Source organism: Saimiri boliviensis, chromosome 7 (assembly GCF_048565385.1).
Source record: "Saimiri boliviensis isolate mSaiBol1 chromosome 7, mSaiBol1.pri, whole genome shotgun sequence".
Classification (NCBI taxonomy): domain Eukaryota; kingdom Metazoa; phylum Chordata; class Mammalia; order Primates; family Cebidae; genus Saimiri; species Saimiri boliviensis.
Window position 1 is genome coordinate 36,946,535 of NC_133455.1, and position 24,115 is coordinate 36,970,649.

General features: G+C 41.0%; 1 protein-coding gene and 1 pseudogene across 1 annotated transcript in view; one reads left to right on the forward strand and one right to left on the reverse strand.

The window, feature by feature from the left end:
- The window catches only part of CCDC38 (coiled-coil domain containing 38), a 58,153-nt gene that overhangs the window by 23,951 nt on the left and 10,087 nt on the right, over positions 1 to 24,115 (forward strand). Inside the window, exons 5-14 of the mRNA XM_003929585.2 lie at positions 1,635 to 1,699; positions 4,508 to 4,671; positions 4,762 to 4,842; positions 8,208 to 8,365; positions 12,132 to 12,230; positions 12,665 to 12,667; positions 14,227 to 14,272; positions 17,935 to 18,004; positions 19,593 to 19,744; positions 21,331 to 21,466. Of these exons, the coding sequence (XP_003929634.1) occupies positions 1,635 to 1,699; positions 4,508 to 4,671; positions 4,762 to 4,842; positions 8,208 to 8,365; positions 12,132 to 12,230; positions 12,665 to 12,667; positions 14,227 to 14,272; positions 17,935 to 18,004; positions 19,593 to 19,744; positions 21,331 to 21,466 (974 nt within the window). The remainder of the gene's footprint in view (positions 1 to 1,634; positions 1,700 to 4,507; positions 4,672 to 4,761; positions 4,843 to 8,207; positions 8,366 to 12,131; positions 12,231 to 12,664; positions 12,668 to 14,226; positions 14,273 to 17,934; positions 18,005 to 19,592; positions 19,745 to 21,330; positions 21,467 to 24,115) is intronic.
- On the reverse strand, positions 14,288 to 17,428 carry LOC141585027 (oocyte-secreted protein 4B-like; annotated as a pseudogene).

Sequence of the window (24,115 nt, forward strand, 5' to 3'; positions counted from 1 at the left end):
GAACTTTGCCTGGGCCAATGTCCAGAAGAGTATGACCTAGGTTTTCTTTTGGGATTTGTATAGTTGGAGATCTTATATTTAAGTCTGGAATCCCTCTTAAGTTTTTTATATGGTAAGAAGGAGGGGTCTAGTTTCACTCTTCTGCATGTGGCTAGCCAGTTTTCGCAGCGTCATTTATTGAAAAGGGGATCCTCTTCCCATTATTTATTATTGTCAACTTTGTTGAAGATCAGTTGGTTGTAGTTGTGCAGCTTTATTTCTCAGTTCTTTATTTTGTTCCATTGGTCTGGTTTATTTTTGTACCAGTACCATGCTGTTTTTGTTACTGTAGCCTTGTAGTATAGTTTGAAATCAGATAATATGATGAGTTCAGCTTTGTTCTTTTTCCTTAGGATTGTTTTGGCGATTTGGGCTCTTTTCTGGCTCCATGTAATTTTTATGAATTATTAATTTATTTAGAGACAGTGCCTTGCCCAGGGCTTTATTTGGCTTGGTAGGTTTTTTATTACTGATTCAATTTCAGAACACATTATTAGTTTGGGGTTACAATTTCTTCTTAATTCAATCTTGGGAGGTTGTGTGTTTCCAGGAATTTATCCACTTCCTCTAGATTTTCCGGTTTGTCGGCACAGAGGTGTTCATAACAGCCTCTGAAGATCTCTTGTATTTCTGTGGAATTGACTGTAATGTTACCTTTGTCATTTCTGAGTGTGCTTATTTGGACCTTCTCTCTTTTTTCTTTGTTAATCTAGCTAGTGTTCTGTCAATCTTGTGTATCCTTTCGAAGAATCAACTTTGGTTTCATTGATCCTTTGTATGATTTTATTTTTTAGTGTCAGTTTCATTTAGTTCTGCTCTGATTTTAGTTATTTCTTTCCTTCTGCTAGCTATAGTTACATTCTTATTAAGAGATTTTATTTTATGCCACATTCTATTGGTTTTTATGAAGCAAACATTATTGAAACGTAGCATATGTGTACATTTCTAGAATGAAAAAAGCTTGAAAAGAAACATTTGGTATTTTCTATTGCTAGATGGTAAAACTAGTCGTCATCTTTTCCTTTCCTGACATAAATTTGGTTTATGATCCCAAAAACATTTTGCCTAAGAGCTTTGGTTTCCGGTATGCACTGGCCAAACACTAAGATTTCAAATAGTTCAGTCGTACTTGGTACAGCACGGGCGTAGGTTCGCTGTGTGACCTTGGATAAGAATTTTGACAACTCTACACTTCGGGACTTCACAGACAGGATGGGGATAGTAGTATGTACCTTATTCAGGTTGTTGTTCGGATTAAATAATGTGTTTAAAGTGGCTAATGAAGTTTCCAGAATATGGTAGACATAAATTGTAACTACTATTATTAAATTCGTTTGAGTGGTTAGGAAAAGGTTTTTTGAAGGTGTGGTATTTTTTGAAGATCAGATGCATACTCACTCTCTGACCTCACTCCTCCCACTCCTTCTCTTGTCCCAAAAGACAACTACCCACAATGCCATAATCCTAAATGTTGAAATCCTGAAAGATCAAAATCAACGAAAATAATTTAATTATAATGGCTTCTATTTTATATTTTATATAGCATTTTTGAGGATGATGAACTAAACTTAATTCTATTTCAACTTTCTTCCCAGGTTCAGACACAAGAAGGACTATCCATGAATTTATTAATGACCAGAGAAACAGGTTTCTGCTCGAGGTAATAAAAATTACTTTTCTCCTCTAGCCAAACGGAAGACTTCTTGCATAGTGTCAAATGTTTACCTTGACATTTTGCTTTTTTATTACCCATCCCAAATCTTTTGGTTGAACAGGTTGATTTTTTCATGTGTTCATTAATTTGAAAAATATTTACTGAGAGTTTACTATGTGCCAAGCAGTAAACAAAGCCAAGACCTGCCCCTGAAAGGATTTACATGCCTTGGGCTAGCTCCCAAGCATGCATCGCTGGCACGGAAGGTTCCAGGAAATTATCCTTGACTCGTTTTTACAATCCACATCCACATAGATCTTCAAATATCCAAATGTTCTTTTTCAAAATATATCCATAATCAGACTACTCTTCCTGACCTCCACAGCTACCACTTCAGTCCAAGCCACCAACATCTGTCGCATGTATTATTGTTATAACTTCGAAGCCTGGGTCTCCTGCCTCTGCTGTGGCTGCCCCGCAGTTGCTCTGTTCTCCACACAGTGAAAGGATCATGCCCTTCCTCTGCCAAAGCTCCCCAGCTCACTCTTTAACGTCGCTCCTACCACTTTTTCTCTTGTCCCAAAAGACAACTACCCAAAATGCCATAATCCCAAATGCTGAAATCCTGAAAGATCAAAGTCTCAAAAATAGAGTTCTGAAAAACATAAACTTAAAAATTCTTTAAAAGACATTTATTTACATTTTTAAAGGGGGATTTTTTTTTTTTTGAGAACGTACGACAACATGACAGACCATCTCTTAAGCCACTTTACACAATGAAATAGGCAATAACAACATACGTATTTTTGCCTGTACAAATACACAGGCATTCTAACAACAATTGCACATGCGTAACGATTATGAACAGACTAACTATATGCAGAAAGAAATAGGTCCAAAAGCAAAATGTATAAATGGATATTGCTTTGGTTGGTAATTTATGCACCCAGCTTTATAACTGCAGTCATCAAATAAACTTTATAAATAACACATTGAAATTCACTTTTAGAAGCCTTTGATTGTCCCCTAATTCCAAATCTGTCATTATGTCAAATTCACTTTGATCACCCCTAATTCCAAATCTGTCATTATGTCAATATGTTGTCTGGAGACTCAACTGAAGTCCGTTTTCATCTGAATAAAGGCAATAACAAGGTAATAGGTGTGTCTCACACGATGCCACTATCCTGTGATTGTGATTCTCGGGATTTTAGAATTTTGATCTTTCAGGATTTCAACATTTGGGATTATGCCATTCAGTATTGTGTATTAGAGGTTATGATTCAAACCCTTTCTGTTTCTCTTGCTCATTCTGCTCCAGCCTCAGTGGCCTCCTTGCCGTTCCTGGGATACACCAATCACTCTCTTGCCTCCGGGCCGATGCCATGGAGGCCCTTCTTTATATCAGGTTGGTGCAAAAGTAATTGTGGGTTTTACTATTTCAGTGACAAAAGCCGCAATTACTTTTGTACCAACCTAGTAGGAGGAATAGTCCTCCCTCAGAAATCCTCGTGGCTGGTTTCCTGCTTCCTTCCAGTCTCTGTTTAATTCTCACCACATCAGGGAGACTTTCCTTGGCTGTTCTGTACATGATAGCAACCCCTTGCCCTTGTCCACAAGCACCCCATCCTGCTTTCATCAGCTTCCTTCCTGAATGGACACTCCATGCAAGCAGTTATGTTTCTTTGGATCGTCACTCAATTTACAACCCCTAAAACAGTCCTTACGCACAGTAGACACTCAATAAGTATTGGCGAATAAAGTCATGATTGAAGCATTTTTTGTTATAAACTTGGAGGGTCTAATTATTGGTTGTTATTTATTTTAAATTATCTCACGTCCATATTTTAAATTCATTTATATTATAAACATATGTGGCCTTATTTATGATTTGTTTTTTTCCTGCATGGCACTAAAAACCCAAATGGATCTGAGTGTGGTGGCTCATTCCTGTAATCCCAGCACTGTGGGAAGCCAAGGCGGACGGATTGCTTGAGCTCAGGAGTTTGAGATCAGCCTGGCTGACATGGCAAAAATCCTAAAAATACTCTACTAAAAATACAAAAATCAGCCAGGAATGGTGGTGTGTACCTACAAGTACCAGCTACTTGAGCAGCTGAGGTGGGAGGATTGCTTGAGCTTGGCTGGTTGAAGCTGCCATGAGCCAAGATCACTCCACTGCACTCCAGCCTGGGTGGCAGAGATCCTGTCTCAAAAACAAATCGAAACAAAAAACACCAAGTGGATTCTTATATTCTGTACTTAAAAAAATAGAAGTAAATAGAAGGCAGATGTCAAAGTTGTGTTTGAGGATCTAAACAGGCCTCTTCGATTATAGTTAGACATGGCACCCTTGGGCTGGCTCCCAGGGATGCCCCACTGGCATGGCAGAGTTACTGCGTTCTCCCATGGTCTTCTTATTGGTGAAGCTGGCAGCTTTTGTGGCTGCAGACAGTCCAGTTTCCCAATTCCCAGAAAGTGCTGGGGGGTAATACACTGTAGGTAATACCAGCTGCACCTGCTCTTTGGAGGAATATGCAGCTATTTTTTATTTGTGGGGCAGAGCCCTTTTGGAACAACACTGACCCTCTTCATAGAAGTAAGAGAAGGAAATTAGTCTCCTTTGTAATTGTCCCCCAAAATAAAAACTCCTTCAGGAAATGAAGTCCATTGCTCCAAGATTTAGGCATTCTATTATTTCTATTACAAACGTTTGCTTGCTGTGTAAGCTACTTTCTCCTGTATTATAAGACTGTTGAAATGTACTAGAAATGTGGAATAATGTTTTTACACTTCTGTCTTCAATGCCCCTAGTATGCTTTGTCAACCAAAAGAAACACAATCAAAAAGTTTGAAAAATGCATAGAAATAAGGGAAAGTCAACTCAAAACAGCAGAGAAAAAGCTCCAACATGATGCACTGGCCTTTGAAGAGTTCCTTCGAGAAAATGACCAGGAATCCGTAGACGCTCTGAAATTGTTAGTTTCATCACTCTGGCCAAATCCCTCTTACCTCTTTTGTTTGTTTGTTTCTAAGAAGCCAATTAACAAATCTTCATTGCTTTTCAGGGCAGCACAAGAAACAATAAGCAAACTCCAAATGACAGCAGAGCTGAAGAAAGCAAGCTTGGAGGTACAAGCAGTGAAAAGGTGAGGGCGGGCTCCGCCTTCTCGTGGCCAGATTTCCACGACACATTAAAACCTATTTGTGCCAGATAAGACCTGGGCTGGGCATGGTGGCTCACGCCTGTAACCCCAGGGCTTTGGGAGGCCAACGTGGGCAGATCACGAGGTCAAGAGATCAAGACCATCCTGGCCAACATGGTGAAACTCCATGTCTACTAAAAAAATGCAAAAATTAGCGAGCGTGGTGCCATGCAACTGTAGTCCCAGCTACTCAGGAGGCTGAGGCAGGATAGTCGCTTGAACACAGGAGTCAGAGATTGCAGTGAGCAGAGATCGCGCCACTGCACTCCAGCCTGGGCGACAGAGCGAGACTCTGTCTAAAAAAAACTAACTAAAAAACCATCCTATTCGTGCCATGTAAGACCTAATAATCTTGATCTATCAAGATTTGTTCCTGCCTGGGTATCAGGACAGAATGTGGCTTCTGGCTGGAAAGCCTCTCTAACTTGTAGATACAGAAGCAAAAAAAATTAGTTGAAGCAAAACAATGTAGGAATAAACAATAAATTATTGTCTAAGTGCCCTTCTTCATTCATTTATTCTCTTTTAATATTTTTGGTTTAGCCTGATTGTACTTTTTCATTCATTCTGAGACATGTTTTTCCACCCACATTTTAACATCTCTGAAATTGGGATTCATTCTACAATCATCTTATAATCATCATGGGCAATATTTTTTATATTTACACTTAACACTTTGTAGAAACTAGCATTGCTACTATAAACTAAGACCTGCTGGGCGCACTGCTCACCTTTCAGCTCCTTTGGAAGCTGAGGCAGGAGGATCGCTTAAGCCCAGGAGTTCAAGTGAAGTCTGAGCAACACAGTAGGACCCCATCTCTAGTAAAAATAAATAAAAATAAAAAACTAAGATCTATAAAGAGAAAAATGTGTTGGAGCAGGAGTTGAGATAAAATTGTACCATCTGCCACTCTTTCTCAAACCTGGATGTTTCCTAATACGGTCAAATAAACTCACTTGAACTAATTTTTTTTTTTGAGTTGGAGTTTCACTCTTGTTGCCCAAGCTGGAGTGCAATGGCACAATCTTGACTCACTGCAACTTTTGCCTCCTGGGTTCAAGCAATTCTCCCATCTCAGAGTCCCAAGTAGCTGGAATTACAGGCGTGCGCCACCACACCTGGCTAATTGTTTGTATTTTTAGTAGAAATGAGGTTTCACCATGTTGGCCAGGCTAGTCTCGAACTCCTGGCCTCAGGTGATCCACCCGCCTTGGCCTCCCAAACTGCTGGGATTACAAGTGTGAGCCACCATGCCCAGCCTAACTAATATTAAGTAGCTAAAGAAGCTTCCTCCTGTCATCATTTCTGGACAGTAATTTCATGATTCAGAAGACACTGTAGTGCTGGTATCAGGTCAATGCTAAAACTTACTTTTCCTTTTTGAGAACTTAATGCTTACCTCTCTCTCCTCTAGACCTAAGCCCTAGGCTTCTTAGATCCGTCAGGCAAGCTAGTCTGAAATGAAGCAAATGAACTGGATGGTGGTTTCTCTGAAACCAACTGCACTAACAGAATGTGTGTTTCACATTCTGGCTACAGCAGGCTCTTCTGTTTTAGGAGCCTAAAGCTGACAGTGCATCAAGATGGAGAATTTCCTTCTCTCTTTCACCCCCTAATGCAATTAGCAGATTCTATCCATTTGTAGAATATTTCTGGAACTAGAGTAGCAGCCTCTATTTTTGTGCAAAGCACAGTATTTATGCACAATAGCCACCGAAGAGAACTTTTAATCGTTTATGTGTCACATCTTCCTAGAAAGGTGCAGGAGATCATGAAACACAAGCTTGCAGTGAAGTGAGGGTAGCAGGTGCCCTTCTCTCTTTATGGGCTCGAGATGGCCCTAGGAGTCCTCTCCTATAGGCAGTGTTGGAACGGGAAGGGGAGCATCTTCTGAAGCTTTTGCTTGGAAGCTGTATCATTCCAGCCAATTGTCGCCCAGTGTCCTTTGTCGCATATCTGGGAGGATTTCAATCTAAAACCAAGGCAGTGGTAGGATGAAAGCCTCCCATCCATTCTTCCAGCTGCTGATGTGTGAGGCAGCCGTTTACTGACCCTTGAATATCACTCTCACACCAGGACTGAAGGAAGGCTCTGCCAGAAGTATTAAAGCTGAGAACATGGATATGAAGTACTCTTGATAAGAGTATTGGTGAGGGTATGAGTAATGAAGGCTCTGAAAGATAAAGGATTGGGAGCTCCCTTTCAAGTGGGCCTTCTTTTGTTATTTTAACATCCCTCTTTGTCCATTTTGTAACGTAATACTGTCACGCAATGTGAAACTGGGAGAAAGCTTTTGGTCCAAGTCACTCAGTATTGGCAAGAGCTTGGGCATCTGAGTAAGACAGACCTAGGCTTGAGTACTGGTTCTACCATTTACATCTCCTTTCCAAGATGAGAATAATAGTACCTATTTTAAAGTGCTGGCCCGAGGATAAGCTTGTGTCTTGCAGTGTGTCCTGCCTATAGTAGTAGATGCTCATGAAATGTTAGTTTCTTTCTTCTCCTTACAAATGTACCATCTCTTGCTACCTTCTCCTTTTTCTTTTCTTTTTTTTTTTTTGATATGGAATCTCGCTCTGTTGCCCAGCCTGGAGTACAGTGGTGTGATCTCAGCTCACTGCAACTTCCGCCTTCTGGGTTTAAGCAATTCTCTTGCCTCAGCCTCCCGAGCAGCTTGGATTACAGGCGTCTGCCACCATGCCTGCCTAATTTTTGTATTCTTAGTAAAGATGGGATTTCACCATGGTGGCCAGGCTGGTTTTGAACTTCTGACCTCAAGTGATCCACCTGCTTCGGCATCCCAAAGTGCTTGGATTACAAGCGTGAGCCACTGTGCCTGGCCAATTTTTTGTATTTTTAGTAGAAACGGGGTTTCACCATGTTGGCCAGGCTGGTCTTGAACTCCTGATCTTGGGTGACCCGCCCACCTTGGCCTCCCAAAGTGCTGGGATTATAGGCATGAGCCACCGCACCCAGCCCTTTTGCTACCTTCTAATTTCTCCCTATGTCTAAAACTCAACACAAGGTTTTTCACAGAAATAATAAATAAGTCAGGTAACACTATCATGTCAATTCTATGTGTGCATATCCTTGGACATGTTTTATTTAAACAGCATTCCTAGAGTTTTCTTTCATCCTGTTCCATATTTCACTGAAGCCAATATTTTTATGGCCATATTTATCCTTTTTGATTATTAAATTATTAATTCAAGTACATAATCAAGAGAAACAATTTAGTAAAAATTCTTTTTCATGAGCATGCTTTCGCATAGATACACCTAATCATATCGTTGTTTCTTCTGAGTAGTGAAATAGCAAAAACAGAATTCCTCCTCAAGGAGTACATGAAATATGGTATTTTTCTGCTGAAATTGTCTCCAAAACACTGGCAAATCCAGCAAGCAGTGAAAAGAGCACAGGCATCAAAAAGTAAAGCAAATGTCACCCTTCCCAAAATACTAACAAGTAAGTTACTTATTCTCAACTTCCATGAAGTAAATATCCTTAACTCTAAAATAATCTGCTTTAATATTTATTTGTTATTTATTTAAATAGATTTTTTAAAAAGCAGAACCTAAACAAAGATTTTCACAATCTCTGTTATTGTATATCCTTAATTTAGAAACGTGGGCTATTCAGATATAAAGTGTCTTTGTCCATTTGTGTTGCTAGAGAGGAACACTTAAGGCTGGGCAATTTATAAAGAAAGGAGTTTTATTTGGTTCACAGTTCTGCTGGCTGTACAAGAAGTGTGGTGCCAGCATTATTTCCGGCAGGGGCTTCAGGCTGCTTCCACTCATGGCAAAAGGGAAACGTGTGCAGAGACCACGTGGTGTGAGGAGCAGCAAACGGGAGGGGAGCAGGTGCCAGGCTCTTTCAACAAGGAGCTCTTGTGGGAACTAAGAGAGCAAGAACTCACTCATTGCTGTCAGGATTGCACCAAACCATTCACAAGGGGTCTACCCCCCGACCTAAGCATCTGTCACTAAGCCCCACCTCTGACATTGGGGGTCAAATTCCAACATGAGATTTGGAGGGTCAAATATCCAAAGTGTAGCATAAAGCAATAAAAATATATGCATGGGGAAAGAGAAAATACATTATTTGCAACTGATATGGTAGCATATCTAGAAATCCCCTCTAAAAACCTCAGAGACTATTTGATTTTATTAAAGGATTCTTTAAACAGACACAAAGTCATTTATGTGGGTTTTTTTGTTTTGTTTTGGTTTGGTTTGGTTTTTTCTGAGACAGAGTCTCGCTCTGTCACCCAGACCTGGAGTGTAATAACATTAATCTCAGCTCACTGCAACCTCTACCTCCCAGGTTCAAGCGATTCTTGTGCCTCAGCCTCCCGAGTAGCTGGGATTACAGGTGCACACCACCACACCCAGCTAATTCTTGTATTTTTAGTAGAGATGGAGTTGCATCATGTTGGCCAGGCTGGTCTCAGTCTCTTGATCTCATGATCTGCCCGGCTTGGCTGACCCCCCACCCCCGCCTTGGCTGTCATTTATGTTTTTTTTTTAACCTAACATATTAATCTAAGTAAACCAACTTTCTTAATTAGAAAATACACAAGAAGGTGGGACATGGTGGCTCATTTCTGTAATTCCAGCATTCTGGGAGGCCAAGGCAGTCAGATCACTCGAGCCTAGGAGTTTGGGACCAGCCTGGACAACATGGCAAAACCCTTTCTCTACAAAAAAAAACCTGAAAACATTAGCTGGGTGTGGTGATATGCACCTCTCAGCTACTCAGGAGGCTGAGGTGAGAGGATCACCTGAACCCAGGAAGTCGAGGTTGCAGTGAATCATATGTGTACACCACTACACTCCAGCCTGGGTGGCAGGAGTGAGACCCTGTCTAGAAAGAGAGAAAGAAAGAAAAGAAAAGAAAGAAGGAAGGAAAGAAAGGAGGGAAGGAGGGAAGGAGGGAAGGAGAAGAAAGAAGGAAGGCAGACAAGGCAGGGCAAGGTAACGCAAGAAAACAAGGAAATTAAATCTAAGAAAATGGAAACAGAAGGAAAGGGAAGGGAGAGGAGAGGAGGGAAGGGAGAGGAGGGAAGGGAAGGGAGAGGAGAGGAGGGAAGGGAGAGGAGAGGAGGGAAGGGAGAGGAGAGGAGGGAAGGGAGAGGAGAGGAGGGAAGGGAAGAGAAAGGAAAACAAGGATATGAAATCTAAGAAAACAACCTATCTCAAAAAAAGAAGGAAAGAAGTAAGCAAAAGAAAGAGGAAAAGGAAGGAAGGAAAGAAGGAAGGAAGGAAGGAAACACACAAGGAAATTAAATCTAAGAAAACAACAATAACCTTAATGTGTGTGACCTGCAGCTTTGAGAAATGGAAACTATGTCATGTTTTCAGATAGACTGATATTATAACGTTGCCAAATTTCCTAAAACAAATGTCTAAGCTTTATGGAATTATAATTAAAATGTTACCAAAAATGGGTCAGGGAATCGGGTCTTGGGTGGAGAGAACTTTGCACAATAATCCGAAGGTTCATCTAGAAAGATAAACAAATACTTTTGAATTAGGAAGGTAATGGGAGGAGGATGACAAATCCATTTAACTTTTATTTAATATCATGGAGTCTCAGCAATCGAAACAGTCATGTGCTGGCATTAGGTCAGCTCAATGGACCAGATATAGATCCCATTACATATATATAAGAATTTAAGCCAGGTGCAGTGGCTCACACTTATAATCCCAGCACTGCAGGAGGGAGGCTAAGGAGGGAGGATTGCTTGAGCCAGGAGTTTGAGACCAGCTTTGGCAACCTAGTGAGACCTCGTCTCTACAAAAAATTTAAAAATTAGCTGAGTGTGGTGGCACGCAACTGTAGTCCTACCACTAGGGAGGCTGAGGTGGGAGGATTGCTTGAGCCCAGGAGGAGGAAGCTGCAGTGAGCCATGATCCTACCACTGCACTCCAGCCTGGGCAACAGACTGAGACCCTGTCTAAAAAAAAAAAAAAAAAAAAAAAAAAAAAACAGATGTAATAAGTGAAAGCAGGGTCACAAATCAAAGGGAATGATTTGCACTTTCAACTAACACTGGGGTAACCAGACCAGACATATCCTCTTGCCTGAAAAACTGGCATATGGAACAGGAATTTTCAGACATTGGACATCAAACAGCAAAGCAGAGTGATCCCTTGAAGAGGGAAAATGAGAGAGGTGAGCCCTAGGATTGCCTCAGCTTACTTCCTGGAGAGTTTCCAGGATTCAGTGCAGGGATGGTGAGCCAGGGGCAGCCCAGCTGAGAACTGATGCCACTACTCCGGGATAGGAGCATTTACACCACAGAAATTGGCAAACTATAAATCAGGGGGAGTTTGCTTTCAAGAGAGTTGGTTGTTAAACCTTTACCAACACACTGCTAATGGTTTCCCTGCTCGGTTCCCTACCTCTCTCACTGTGCCAAGTGTGATTAAATTAGGTCATATGTATGAAGTGTTGAGCACAGAATAACATTTGGTTAAAGCTAAATGGTGGAAAAAACCCAAGATGTACTTGCATTCAACAACTTAAGATTCAGTCCTTCTGGGGCCAGGTGTGGCGGCTAATGCCTGTAATCCTAACAGTTTGGGAAGCCAAGGCAGGCAGAATGCTTGAACCTAGAAGTTGAAGACCAGCCTGGGCAACATGGTGAAACCCCATCTCTATAAAAAAAGTACAAAACGTAGCCAGGCATACTGGTGTACACCTGTAATCCCAGCTACTCAGGAGGCTGAGGTGGGAGGATGGATTGAGCCCGGGAGGTCAAAGCTGCAGTGAGCTGTGATGGTGCCACTGAACTCCAGCCTGAGTAACAGAACGAGACTCTGCCTCAAAAAAAAAAAAAAAAAAAAAAAAAAAATGGATTCAGTTCTTCTGAATTCATCATCTAAATAGAGAATGTTCAGAAACTAGTTAAGTCTGTCGGTCCAGAGGCTTGAATAGCTAACATTTGGGATTTTAGGAGTTAGGACAGACGGATGTTGAAAATGGAGACCTCCTAGACCTCCTAGCACCCCACCGGGCAGTTCCCACCCATTCTCCTATCCCAGGGACCAGTCCTTACCATCTGCATATTGCATTTGCTGGTTGACGATGTCTCCACCTTATATTCCTGTCCCTGGAAGTTTTGACAGTAACTCTATCTTCGCTCTGAGACAAAGCTCTCTTTTTCAGAAGTGTTTCCCCCCACCCATCTTTCTCTCTTTCTCTCCTCTTCATTTTCCATTTCTAGAATTATCATTACATTCAAGTAAAAAGGAAGGCATCCTTGAGGAATCTGAGGGGACAGCCGTCCTTTCAGAAGCTGCTTCTCAGGTTGGAGACGGCCAAGGTAAAAGGAGATTTGGGACTCACGAAAGTAAAACCTGAGAATGTGTCCATCTCAAAGTGAGATAGAGGGTTACAGCCAACCTGGAAAACAGAGGGCTGTGTCCACCCCACCCTCAATCTTAGCAGCCAGGGGTTCTGGTTCTCTCTCATGTTATCACAAAACGTCAAGAGGTGTGCGAATGGCTAGAAAAGGCAGAGATCAGAGGAAGAAGGCCCCTGGGCCATCCCCTGGCTGACCAGCACATGTCCTGAAGTCCCTCAGAACTGGGCCCCTCATTTCTCTGGTACAGTCCTGCCTTCTGCTGCTGTTGGCAGGCCCACTTCCAGGGCCTAGAAAACCTGGCCATTTGCATTGGTTAATCTCTGAGATTAACCCGTGGGAAAAGGATTAATTTAGAGCCGAGGCAGCTCTAACCTACCCACCATCAACTCCAGGAAGTCCTTCACTATCACCATCCCTCCCAAGTGGAATGACCCTCCTCCCACTCTGCATTACAAATTCAGACCAGAGATTTGGCCCACTGAGCGGTGCTATCTGGCCCCGGTAGTTTTGGTGTAGTTGGGCTTGGTGGCCAATGCTTAAAAATCAGCACATGTAGGCCAGGCACGGTGGCTCACACATGCAATCCCAGCACTCTGGGAGGCTGAGACAGGTGGATCACTTGGGCACAGGGGTTCAAGATCAGCCTGGGCAGCATAGTGAAACCCCATCTCTGCCAAAAATACAAAAATTAGCTGGATGTGGTGGTACGCGCCTGGAGTCCCAGCTGCTCAGGGGGCTGAGGTAGGAGAATCACTAGAGCCCAGCAAATGAAGGCTGCAGTGAGCAGTGATAGTGCTACTGCACTCCAGCCTGGGTGACAGAGTGAGACCCTGTCTCAAAAAAAATAATAATAAATTAAAAAAAAAAAAGATGTCATTAAAAAAATCTGTATTTCTGTATTTCTGTATCCTCTTGAAAACCACAAGATCTGAAGTCTGGGGTCAAGCTGGGAATTTTCCCGTGAGGGGTCTGATCTCTCCAGTTGCAGTGTCCTTACTGGGTCCATTCCACTCCTTTACCTGCCCCGCCCTGTATCCATCTGAGTTTGCAGCCCCCAATACAGGCTGACTCCTGGGGACTCCTTTGCTCCTTTATCCTGCTAACAAACCTTGGGATGTATTTAGTGGTGGGATAAAGGTTAGGAATACAAGTTGCCTGTCCAGAAATGACCCTGGTATGAGCCTGAAGCCTTGTGCATCCCTCTGGCCCGCTGACTGGAAAAGTAAATTCTTTTGGGTTGTGAGGCCGCTCTGCACCCCAGTTATTTAAGACATAAGACTTTGCCTGCTGGAGGATCTGGTGTAGGGTGTGGAGGCGGGGTGAGGTAGAGGGAGTGGGAGATGGTGTCAGTGTTCCCTTGTCTTTGAAATCTAGAAGTTTCTCAGTTTCAATAATCCCTCTTAACCACACTTTTTAGTGGTACGTGTTAGGGTACCAGCTTAAAAGCTGAGACAATAATTTAAGATGGTTATGGGACCCATCTGATTGGTTCTTCATCCATCTTTTCCCCTTCTTTCCTTTATTCACCATGAATTTATTGGAGACATAAATGTTTCAGGCACTCTTCAAGACCCCATGTAGACAAATAGTGCCTAGTTCTGTACCCCAGAACTAGACACTACAATGGGGTGAGTGATATATAGTAATAGACAGTGAAGGTTCTGGAGGGAAAAGCCAAAACCCTGATCTCTGCCTGAGGCACGTAGAACAGTGTGTGCCTTTCAGTTTATTCTTACGCTTGCAACTCAGTTTCAATAGAATAAATGGCCTCCATTTTCTATGCAATTATCATTCCAGTAATAAATTAAAAAAAAAGAAGAAGTAACAAGCATGTCTGTGCAGAAAAATGCATAACTTGCACCAAGTGCAAGGACTTATTTCTAATTCCAAGTTATTTCTTTTCACGCCACCATCACCAACGGCATGGACTTCACCTGGACATTCTGAACCGCAGAGCCAAGCAGAAGCTCTACTCGCACCCCAGAGAAAAACAAATCAAAGTATAGTATATCCTTGACTAACTCCCTTGGAAACTGGGAATGGTTTTCAGCAAATAACTTTTAGCCTTTCCTCAACATATGTGTCATGTACCCGTAACTGTTGTAAGGGATATCGGAGGTAGTGGCGCCATTTCTCTACACTCCCGAGATCTCATAGGCCTCTCTCCATTCCCTGTTAAGTACCTACAGCTATTATTTGCAGAAACTATCTGCCCCCTGCGTCTCGGGGCTTTGCTCCTCAGAATCCACTGCCCTGTATTTCATTAGGCTATTCTGCTAGCCTGTGTTTGCCATTTCATCATGTGATTCAAAATTGCTGCAATAGGATCATAAAGTATTTTTTGTTTTTTCCCCCTCCTCATTTAATTGTTCACTCATTTGTACTCATTATTTCAGAAGTCATTCATTCTCAACCCTTTCTACCCCAAGAGAGCTTCTGTAAGAAAATATGTTGATGCCTGAGAGGAGGACACCAGCCCAGACGAAGGGATCTGGGCCAGCAGCACAATGTCATGACAATCACTGAGGGAAACAGAAACCTTTTGCTGTGAATTCTAGGCACCCTCTGAATTCTGGACATCACGTCTGTGGCATTTGGCAATCACTGTTTTTTTGTAATTAAATGTTCATTTTGAGATTTTTTTTATAGTTTTACATGTAAGTTTGAGATCCGTTTTCCATTTTGAGTTAATGTTGCGTAAGGTGTGAGGTTTAGATTGTGGCAGTGGTGTTTTTTTTTGCCTGTGTTTATCAGTTGGTCCTGCACCATTTTGTTGAAGTGGCTTCTTTCTTTGAATTGCTTTTTCACCTTCGTCAAAAATGACTTAAGCATATTTGTTGGGGCCTATTTCTGGATTCTCTCTTCTGTTCCATTGATCTGTGTGGCTGTCCTGCCACATGATCTTGACTACTGTGGCTATTAGTCTTTTTTGTTTGTTTGTTTTTTAGTATAGACAAGCTTTATTATGTATGACCTTGATTTCACATACGAAGTTAGACTGGCACTTACACTTAAAATTAACTCATTAAAAAGTGTAAATATCACAGTTTAGATATGTTATCCAAAACTCCAAAAGTAGTGAAACTGGTAACATACTGCTACTTATCTTTGGACAGATACGACAATAGTATTAATGGAACTGGTTCCCAGACAAGTATGTACCACTTGCTCCCATGCCTTAGGGAAGAGAGGATGTTATAACACAGGTATTATTGATGCAGTCATTTGTGGATAATTGCTCCTCATTAACACTGCTAAAATTAGGTTCACATGTTTTACTTTGTGTGGGAGCCGATGACTCTTGTTCTTCTGTGTTTTGAGTGATATCTTTCAAGGTATCAAACCCATTCATTCCAAGATACATTACAGACATTAAGCCTCATTACAAAGCAAACATTAAGCCTCATTACAAAGCATTACATACATTAAGCCTCATTACAAAGCAAACCGCTGGAAATTTATAGTAGTAAGCAGCATTGGTTTGTAACTGATCTCTGATAATACAGCAACATCATTTCTTTGGAACTAATTTTCTTGATCCCCCAAGAAGCGACAGGATAAGAAAACTCGTAAATGGCAACAGTCTTGTTACAGGACAGTTAACTCCCAGGTGTATGTCGCCAATTCTAATTTCGGTGTTGTTATCAAAGGGGCTTATTTTCATTCTAGCTAACAATCAATCATCAGAACACGTTTAAACTAATGCAAGTCAGACAGTGACCTTGGCCAACAGTAGTCAACTCAGTCATTTCTACAGTCCAAACACTGTCTTCTTTATCCCCTGAAGATCTGTGTCTCAGGACTGGGTCGAGTCCAGAAGAATTCCAAAACCATAGAGAAAATAGGAAGGGCTTGCCTAAGAGCACAGAGGTCTTCATTGCTTCAGACTCCAAGATACAACACAGGGAACAGGAAATGGCCTGTAGCTATTAGTCTTAAAGTCAGGGAGACTGGTTCTTCTTATGTAATTTCTCTTTTTCAAAACTGTATTGGCTATTCCAGCTCCTTTTTCTTTTCGTATAAATTTAAAAATTATCTCCTCTATATCTACAAAAAAAATCTTTCTGGAATTATGATGAGAATTGTGTTAAGCCTTGTTATGGGTTGAATTTTGTCCCCCACAAAGATATGTTGAATTCCTAACCCATGGTACTATGAACATGACCTTATTTGGAAAAAACAGAGCTTTGCAGGTGTAATCAAGTTAAGATGAGGTCATTAGGGTAGACCTTTAATTTAGTATGACTGGTGTCCTTATGAGAAGAGAGGAGACACAGAAACACAGGGAGAATGCCATGTGATGACAGAGACAGAGATTGAAGTGATGTGGCTGCAAGCCAAGGACTGCTGGCAACACGAGCAGCTAACAGAAAGGCATTAATAGATTCTTCCCTTGACCCCTCAGAGAGAACATGGCCTGCTGACACCCTGATTTTTGACTTCTAGCCTCCAGAACTGTGAGAGAATAAACTGCTGTTGCTTTAAGCTGCTGTTTGTTACATCAGCCCTGGGAAACTAACACAAACCTGCATATCAATTTGGGTAGAATTGATATCTTTACTATGTTACATTTTCCAATCCATAAATACAGTCTGCCTCTCCATTTGTTCAGATCTTCTTCGATTTCTTCAGCCTTCTATAGTTTTCAGCTTACAAATCCTATATATGTTATCAGATTTTTACCAAAATATTTTTGTCTTTTCTTTTTGAACAATTATAAATGGTATTTATTGTACTTTTAATTTTGCTGTCCTTGCAGTCATTGCTAATATATAGAAATACGATTGATTGTTGTATATTTATATCTTATATACCTTGACCATACTGAACTCACTAGTTGAAGAGTTTTGTTTTGTTTTTAAAGATTTCTTTGAATTTTCTATGTAGACCATTATGTCATTTGCACATATGGATGGCTTTATTTCTTCCTTTCTGATCTGTATGTCTTTTATCTCTTTTTCTTGCCTTACTGCAATGGGCAGAATTTTCAATGTTGAGTAAGAGTGGAGGAGGGAGCAGATATCTTTGCCTCGTTCCCAGTCTTGAAAGGATTCAGGTTTTCACCATTAAGTACAATGTTAGCTGGAGGATTTTTGTAGATGTAGACACTTTCCAAGCCACATGATTATGCTTTAAGGAGGTACCTCATTGTCCATCACCCCAACCAACATTCTGTCAGCTTGACTGGAAGATATTTTGATGAGTAAATCTGCTTTTAAAGAGAGAAGGATTACCTTACTTGGGAATAGCCAGAAAACTATGATACAGCTTTCATTTTGAGCAGTAGAGCACGTTTAGATTCTCAAGAAGAATGCATTAACAGGAACAAATGAATGAGGCAATGCAGGCTGTCATGTGTTTCTTTAAAAATAAAGTTACCTTACTTTATAGATGCAACTCAAATAATTGGTACCATATGGCATGGCTCTCCCATGTAGTCTCATTGTTTGTGTATGTCAGCTTTGTGTGGGATTGAATTCAATTTTCTTTTGTATAATCATGGGATCCACTGATTTCTGCAATCAGCAGTTTCTTAAAAGCCTAAACCTGCTATTGAAAAATAATTATGTTATGGTCAGGTTCCAAAGACAATTTAGAAAGGAATGCAAATCTGTTGACAGAAAATGGCTCACAAATCAGACATTTTCTTTTTCTTTTACAGACTGGCTGAAAGTTTCAGTTCAGAAGACAGTTTAGAATTCCTTTTAGATGATGAAATGGACTTTGATTTGGTAACCAGATTATATTTCTTGATTTAAATATTGTGTTTGGTAAAAAGTATTGACGGTCATTTATTCTTTTGAAATGAAAATATTTTATTCAAAATATTGCAGAAACCTTCCAGAAAAAAATATAATTTTGATACTATTCTCCAACTGGATATATAACCTATCTTTGTCATCAGATATTTTATTACAAATAAATATTAGAAGGTAATAATTTAAGATATACATACATATGTGTGTGTGTATACACACACACACACACACACACACACAAAATCTTCCTGTAAAAATGGCCACTTTCTGATTGCATTTTACTGGGACTTGAGATGTGTTGGGTAGCCGGACCGTAAAATGAATATGCCTGCAACAAAACAGACCTTTACTGCTGCAAGGCTGACTTTGAGCTAACTCCACCTTACATGCAACCACAGAAACTCAAAAGGGGCAACAAATACCATCCATTGCTGTATATCACACACCTTACCCATCTTTTTAAAAATATTGTGGCAAAGAGACATATAAAAATTTACCATCTTAGCCATTTTAAGCATGCAGTACAGTAGTGTCAACTCTAAGCAACAGATCTCTAGAACATTCTGATTTTGCAAAGCAGAAACTACACTCATTAAACAACTCTTCTTTTCCCCCTCCCATAGCCCCTGGCAAATGCCATTCTACATTGTGTTTCGAAGAGTTTTACTATTTTAGATACCTCATAGAAGTGGAATCACTCAGTATTTGTCTTTTTGTGACTGGCTTATTTCACTTGGCATACTGTACCCAAGGTTCATCCGTGTTAGAACATATCACAGGATCTCTTTCCTTTTTAAGCCTAAATAATATTCCACTGTACATGTATACCCCACTGACTTATCCATTCACCCACTGGTGGACATTCAGGTTGCTTCCATGTCTTGGCTACTGTGAATAATGAGGAACATGGGTGTGTAAATGCCCAAGTCATTTAAAAAAAAATGTTTAAGGTAATACATTCTTTATCTTAAAAGTTTAGGAAATACAAATTCAAATGACTTTCACTCAGCCTCCTGTTATCTTTCTTCTATTCCTTCTTCCTTTTCCTTTACTTGGCACTTGCCTCCTCTTCTGCTCTATTCCTTTTTTCTTTTCCTCACCCTCTTCCTTTTTTCTTCCCTTCCCTTCTCTAATACCCACATCTCCCCACAACTTCAAATGTGCTCATCCTGAGAGCCAGCTCTCACTTGGAAATAGGCGAGTTTCCCATACAATTCCCTACCTGTGTCCCCCTCTTCCTCAGAAACGTTGTTGGAAACAGATGCTTGATGCTGCAAAAAGTCAGTACTGAGACAAAGGATCTCTCAGCAAGGCAATCTTCACTTCCTGCAGAAAGGGTACTCTCACCAGCAGTCTTGCCACAAGAGAGTAAACTTTCTGCAAGAAGTAAAGACTGCCTTGCTAAGAGATCCTTTGTCTCAGTGCTAATTTTTCTTTACAGCACCAAGCATCTCTTTCCATCAACCGTCTTCCTTTACCCCGTGGTATTTTCTGGAAAAGTCACTTGTGCATAGGTAGCATAGTTTTAAGTGGATTATATTCTTCATTATTGGTTAATTAGGAGCCAGTGCTTTATTTCAAAGAACCAGAGGAGTTACTTCAAGTCCTGAGAGAGCTGGAAGAGCAGAATCTGACTTTGTTTCAATATTCCCAAGATGTAGATGAAAATCTTGAAGAGGTAAACAAAAGAGAAAAAATTATACAGGATAAAACGTAAGTCATTATAAACAAGTAGATTCATTCCATTAAGTAATTTCTAACCAGAGCCTGGGTCCAACTCGTTTACGTGTAGCTCTTCCTTGTGGCCTCTGTGAGCGCAGGCTGGGGTTTTAGTAACAGTTTACATTGTGGAGTGTAAAAGGTAGATGTCATATTTACATGGAACAGACTGGCTTTAATTTTGTCCCTACTTCCTTTCAATTGTCGACATATTTTCCTAGCTAGTAATAATAAAAGACACTTTGAAAAAAGACTAGAAAGAATTAAAATGGTACCTCTTGCCTTAACTTTTGTCCAGTATAGTTTTTACCCTACCACTTGCCTAGCTGTCATTTCCTTTACTAAATCATGCTGTGGATGATAATACTAATCAATGTATTTTCCTTTCTTTTTTTTTTTTTTTTTGAGACGGAGTCTCACCCTGTTGCCCAGGCTGGAGTGCAATGGCGTGATCTCAGCTTACTGCAACCTCTGCCTCCTGGGTTCAAGCTATTCTCCTGCCTCAGCCTCTTGAGTAGCTGGGATTACAGGCATGCACCACCACGTCCGGTTAATTTTTTGCATCTTTAGTAGAGATGGAGTTTCCCCATGTTGGCCAGGCTGGTCTCGAACTCCTGACCTTGTGATCCGTCTACCTCGGCCTCCCAAAGTGCTGGGATTATAGGCATGAGCCACCACGCCCAGTCCAATAAATGTATTTTTGTTGGCTGCGACTCTCAGAAAAATAATTTTTGAGATTAAATATTATATCATTTTACAAAGTTCCTATCAACATCTTAGGGTGATTATAGAAAGGATTTCTGTCAGGGGAAAGCAGCTGGATTTGATGCCTCACAAATTTCCTTCCTCATCAAAAAACACAATATTATAAACTTGAAAAAGAGTTGAATTACATAGAATAGATCTTTATATCTACTCATTACAAAAACGTGTAGAACCTTTTTCAGAACAGTTTTCTGGGCCAGAAGATGGCAATCTTTTTAAACAACAGGTCAAACTACATTTAACTTCAAAACAAACAGAAGGTAGGGACCTAAAAATCATTATCTCACAGCTACGCATTACCATTTCTGAGACTTTTTAATCCTTGTATCTTTTCCAATCCTCGCAGTGTATGGTAGCCCTCCACCCATCCCCACAATAAGATTTTCTGGGACAAGGTGGGTGCAGGTGGGCAGGAAATGGGGATCTATAGAGTCTACCTCCAGAAGATCTTATCAGAATCTCTAGGTGAGGGAGTCAGGAATCTGTATTTTCCCTCTTGGCTCCCCAGATGTTCTGATTATCAGCCATGTTTGAGAACGCTGGGTTCCTGATGCCTCAGCTCTGCTGCTATTTGGAGGAACTCAAAGGGGACCACAAAAGTAGAAGAGAAAATGCCTTCCGATGGAAGTGAAAAAGCAGCATTTGTGCTGGATTTTTCTCATTTTAACTTGAAAAATTGCACGTACTTTGGCAATGTCTTCAAATACAGACTTGTATTTGGCTCACATGGTCTAGAAAGTGTTGAAGCCCCTGACTGATGGCTATTTCACTAACCCCAAATTTCAGATGAAGGTCTCTTTCTTCTTTTGTAATAGAAATAGCAACATAGAGTTTCTTTTGGAGCAAGGGAAAATGCTTAAAGCTAACTGTGTGAGAGAAGAGGAGAAAGCAGCAGAATTGCAATTAAGGTCCAGGCTCTTCAGCTTTGGAGAATTTAATTCAGATGCTCAGGTAAATCACTCTTTGCATATGGTGATTTCATTTTGGCTCATGATAACAATTCTTATTCCCTGTGTCCTAAGTATAGGTAGGGGAGTTAAAGCAAATCACAAGTCCTAGGTTGATGACAGAAGCAGAAAGCCAGCTTGGAGTTTATCTTGCCAGTATGTAATAGCCAATTTATATAGGCAGAAAACATTCAGATTGGCATTAGGGTTCTCTTAAAATGTTGTTCTACTGCAATCCATGATATTGACCATAGTTTCCCCTCTAAATACATTTCTTTTAGTCAGAGCCTAGACGTATGTAGTTCAGTGCATGTTATCATTTTGGTGGTAATTCACAGAGCGAGTAATTAACAGAGGAAGCAGTGAATCAACACAAGTAAAAGTGACTCAACACTGACTAGAAAACTTGCCCAACACTGAGCCTGTGATAGATTTCTGCCTCTTCAGGCCTGCATAGACTCAAACAGCTGTGACATGTGCTAGTACATTTACTTATTGAGAAGTTCACCTCTCAGCTAGATAATAACCCCTTAAAGGCAAGGATTGTCTTATTCTCCTTAGTTCAGTTAAGGGTCCCCTTAAAGTTGGTGCACAATAAATGTTTGATGAATGAATGATTAGGTTAGCTTTTAGACCCACGACCAGCTCCATCTAACATTGTTTATCTTTTAAAAACCTCAAATGAAATACAGATTCAAAGTCAATATATGAGCCGGGTGCGGTGGCTCAAGCCTGTAATCCCAGCACTTTGGGAGGCCGAGGCGGGTGGATCACAAGATCGAGAGATCAAGACCATCCTGGTCAACATGGTGAAACCCCGTCTCTACTAAAAATACAAAAAAATTAGCTGGGCATGGTGGCACGTGCCTGTAATCCCAGCTACTCAGGAGGCTGAGGCAGGAGAATTGCCTGAACCCAGGAAGCGGAGGTTGCGGTGAGTCCAGATTGCACCATTGCACTCCAGCCTGGGTAACAAGAGCGAAACTCCGTCTCAAAAAAAAAAAAAAAAAAAGTTAATATATGAGGCTAACATTGTTCCAGGACCAAACTGAGGGTCGGGCTGCTATTTCTCGTGGCCCAGTAACAAGATGCAGATGAACTGGGGAGGAAGACAGTTTTTATTCCTGTAACTGGTTACAGGGAGAAGGTCTGGAAATTATTGCCAGACCAACTCAATATTACAAAGTTTTCCAGAGCTAGTGCGACGTCCCAGCCGGGCACGGTGGCTCAAGCCTGTAATCCCAGCACTTTGGGAGGCGGAGGCGGGTGGATCACGAGGTCAAGAGATTGAGACCATCCTGGTCAATATGGTGAAACCCCGTCTCTACTAAAAATACAAAAAATTAGCTGGGCATGGTGGCACGTGCCTGTAATCCCAGCTACTCAGGAGGCTGAGGCAGGAGAATTGCCTGAACCCAGGAGGCGGAGGTTGCGGTGAGCCGAGATCGCGTCATTGCACTCCAGCCTGGGTAACAAGAGCGAAACTCCGTCTCAAAAAAAAAAAAAAAAAAAAAAAGTTTTCCAAAGCTTATATACCTTCTAAGCTATATGTCTATGCATAAGTGTGCATTCATACAAAGACATAAGTGATTACCTTCTCATCTATAACTAAGGTCTGAGTCCTGAAGACCTTCCTCTGGAGCCAAAGTAAATTTACTTAATCTAAATGGGTCCAGCTGCTGGGGTGATTACCCTTATCTTGTCTCCTAATAAATCAGGGAGGTTTAGGTAGTTCCTTCAGAGCCCCCCCACCCCCCCAGTAAACCTGTTTGTGGAGGCCTGGGAAGTTTCTTCACCCCCAATAAAACTTGTTTAATCCTAAATGGGTCCTGTTAAGAATTCCTCTATTATTTTATCATGTTTTAAGGCCCAGGAAAGGCCTAGGCAAAACTCTTGGTGTGCTTTTGTTGCATTCTAGCCTTTGTATAAGGGCACTGGCTTTTAATATTTAACTTAACCACTCAGTCAGTACTGAAACAGTTGCGATGGAGGCCTGCGTTAGTGAGACCTGGCCTGCCACACCACATTTATGGATATGAATTTGATTTTCAAACAGAGATAGAAGTGGGAAAACTGCATCCCTTCCAGAAAGCTGTCCTCCCCTACCCACAGGTGAGCAGGGTTACAAAAAGCACAAGCTGTTTACGGCTCCTCCACACACACACGTCCTAGGGGGTTAGAGTGCCCCGAGTTGGTAGGGGATGGGGTTGTGCATTGCTGGAGCAAGAAGTGTGATGACAGCCACCTTTCAATTCAGTGCTGTTTTATTCTAACCATATTTTAAAAACTGTGGTACAATACACATAACCAAATTTACCACTTAGCTATTTTAAGCATGTGATTCAATGGCATTAAGTACATTCTCAATGTTGTGAACCATCATCACTATTTCCAGAACTGTTTCATCAACTTTTCAACATAAAAATCTAACATCTTAACCATTTTTAAACGTTTGGGTTGGTAGTGTTAAGTACATTCACATTGTTTTGTAGTCTCCAGAACTCATCTTGCAAAGCTGAAATTCTGTACCCACTAAAAAATCTCTTCCCTCCTCTCTCCCTCCCCCAGCCCTTGGCAACCACCGTTTTACTTTCTGTCTCTCTGAATTGGACTATTCTAGGTACTTCACAAAAGAAGACTCATGCAATATTGG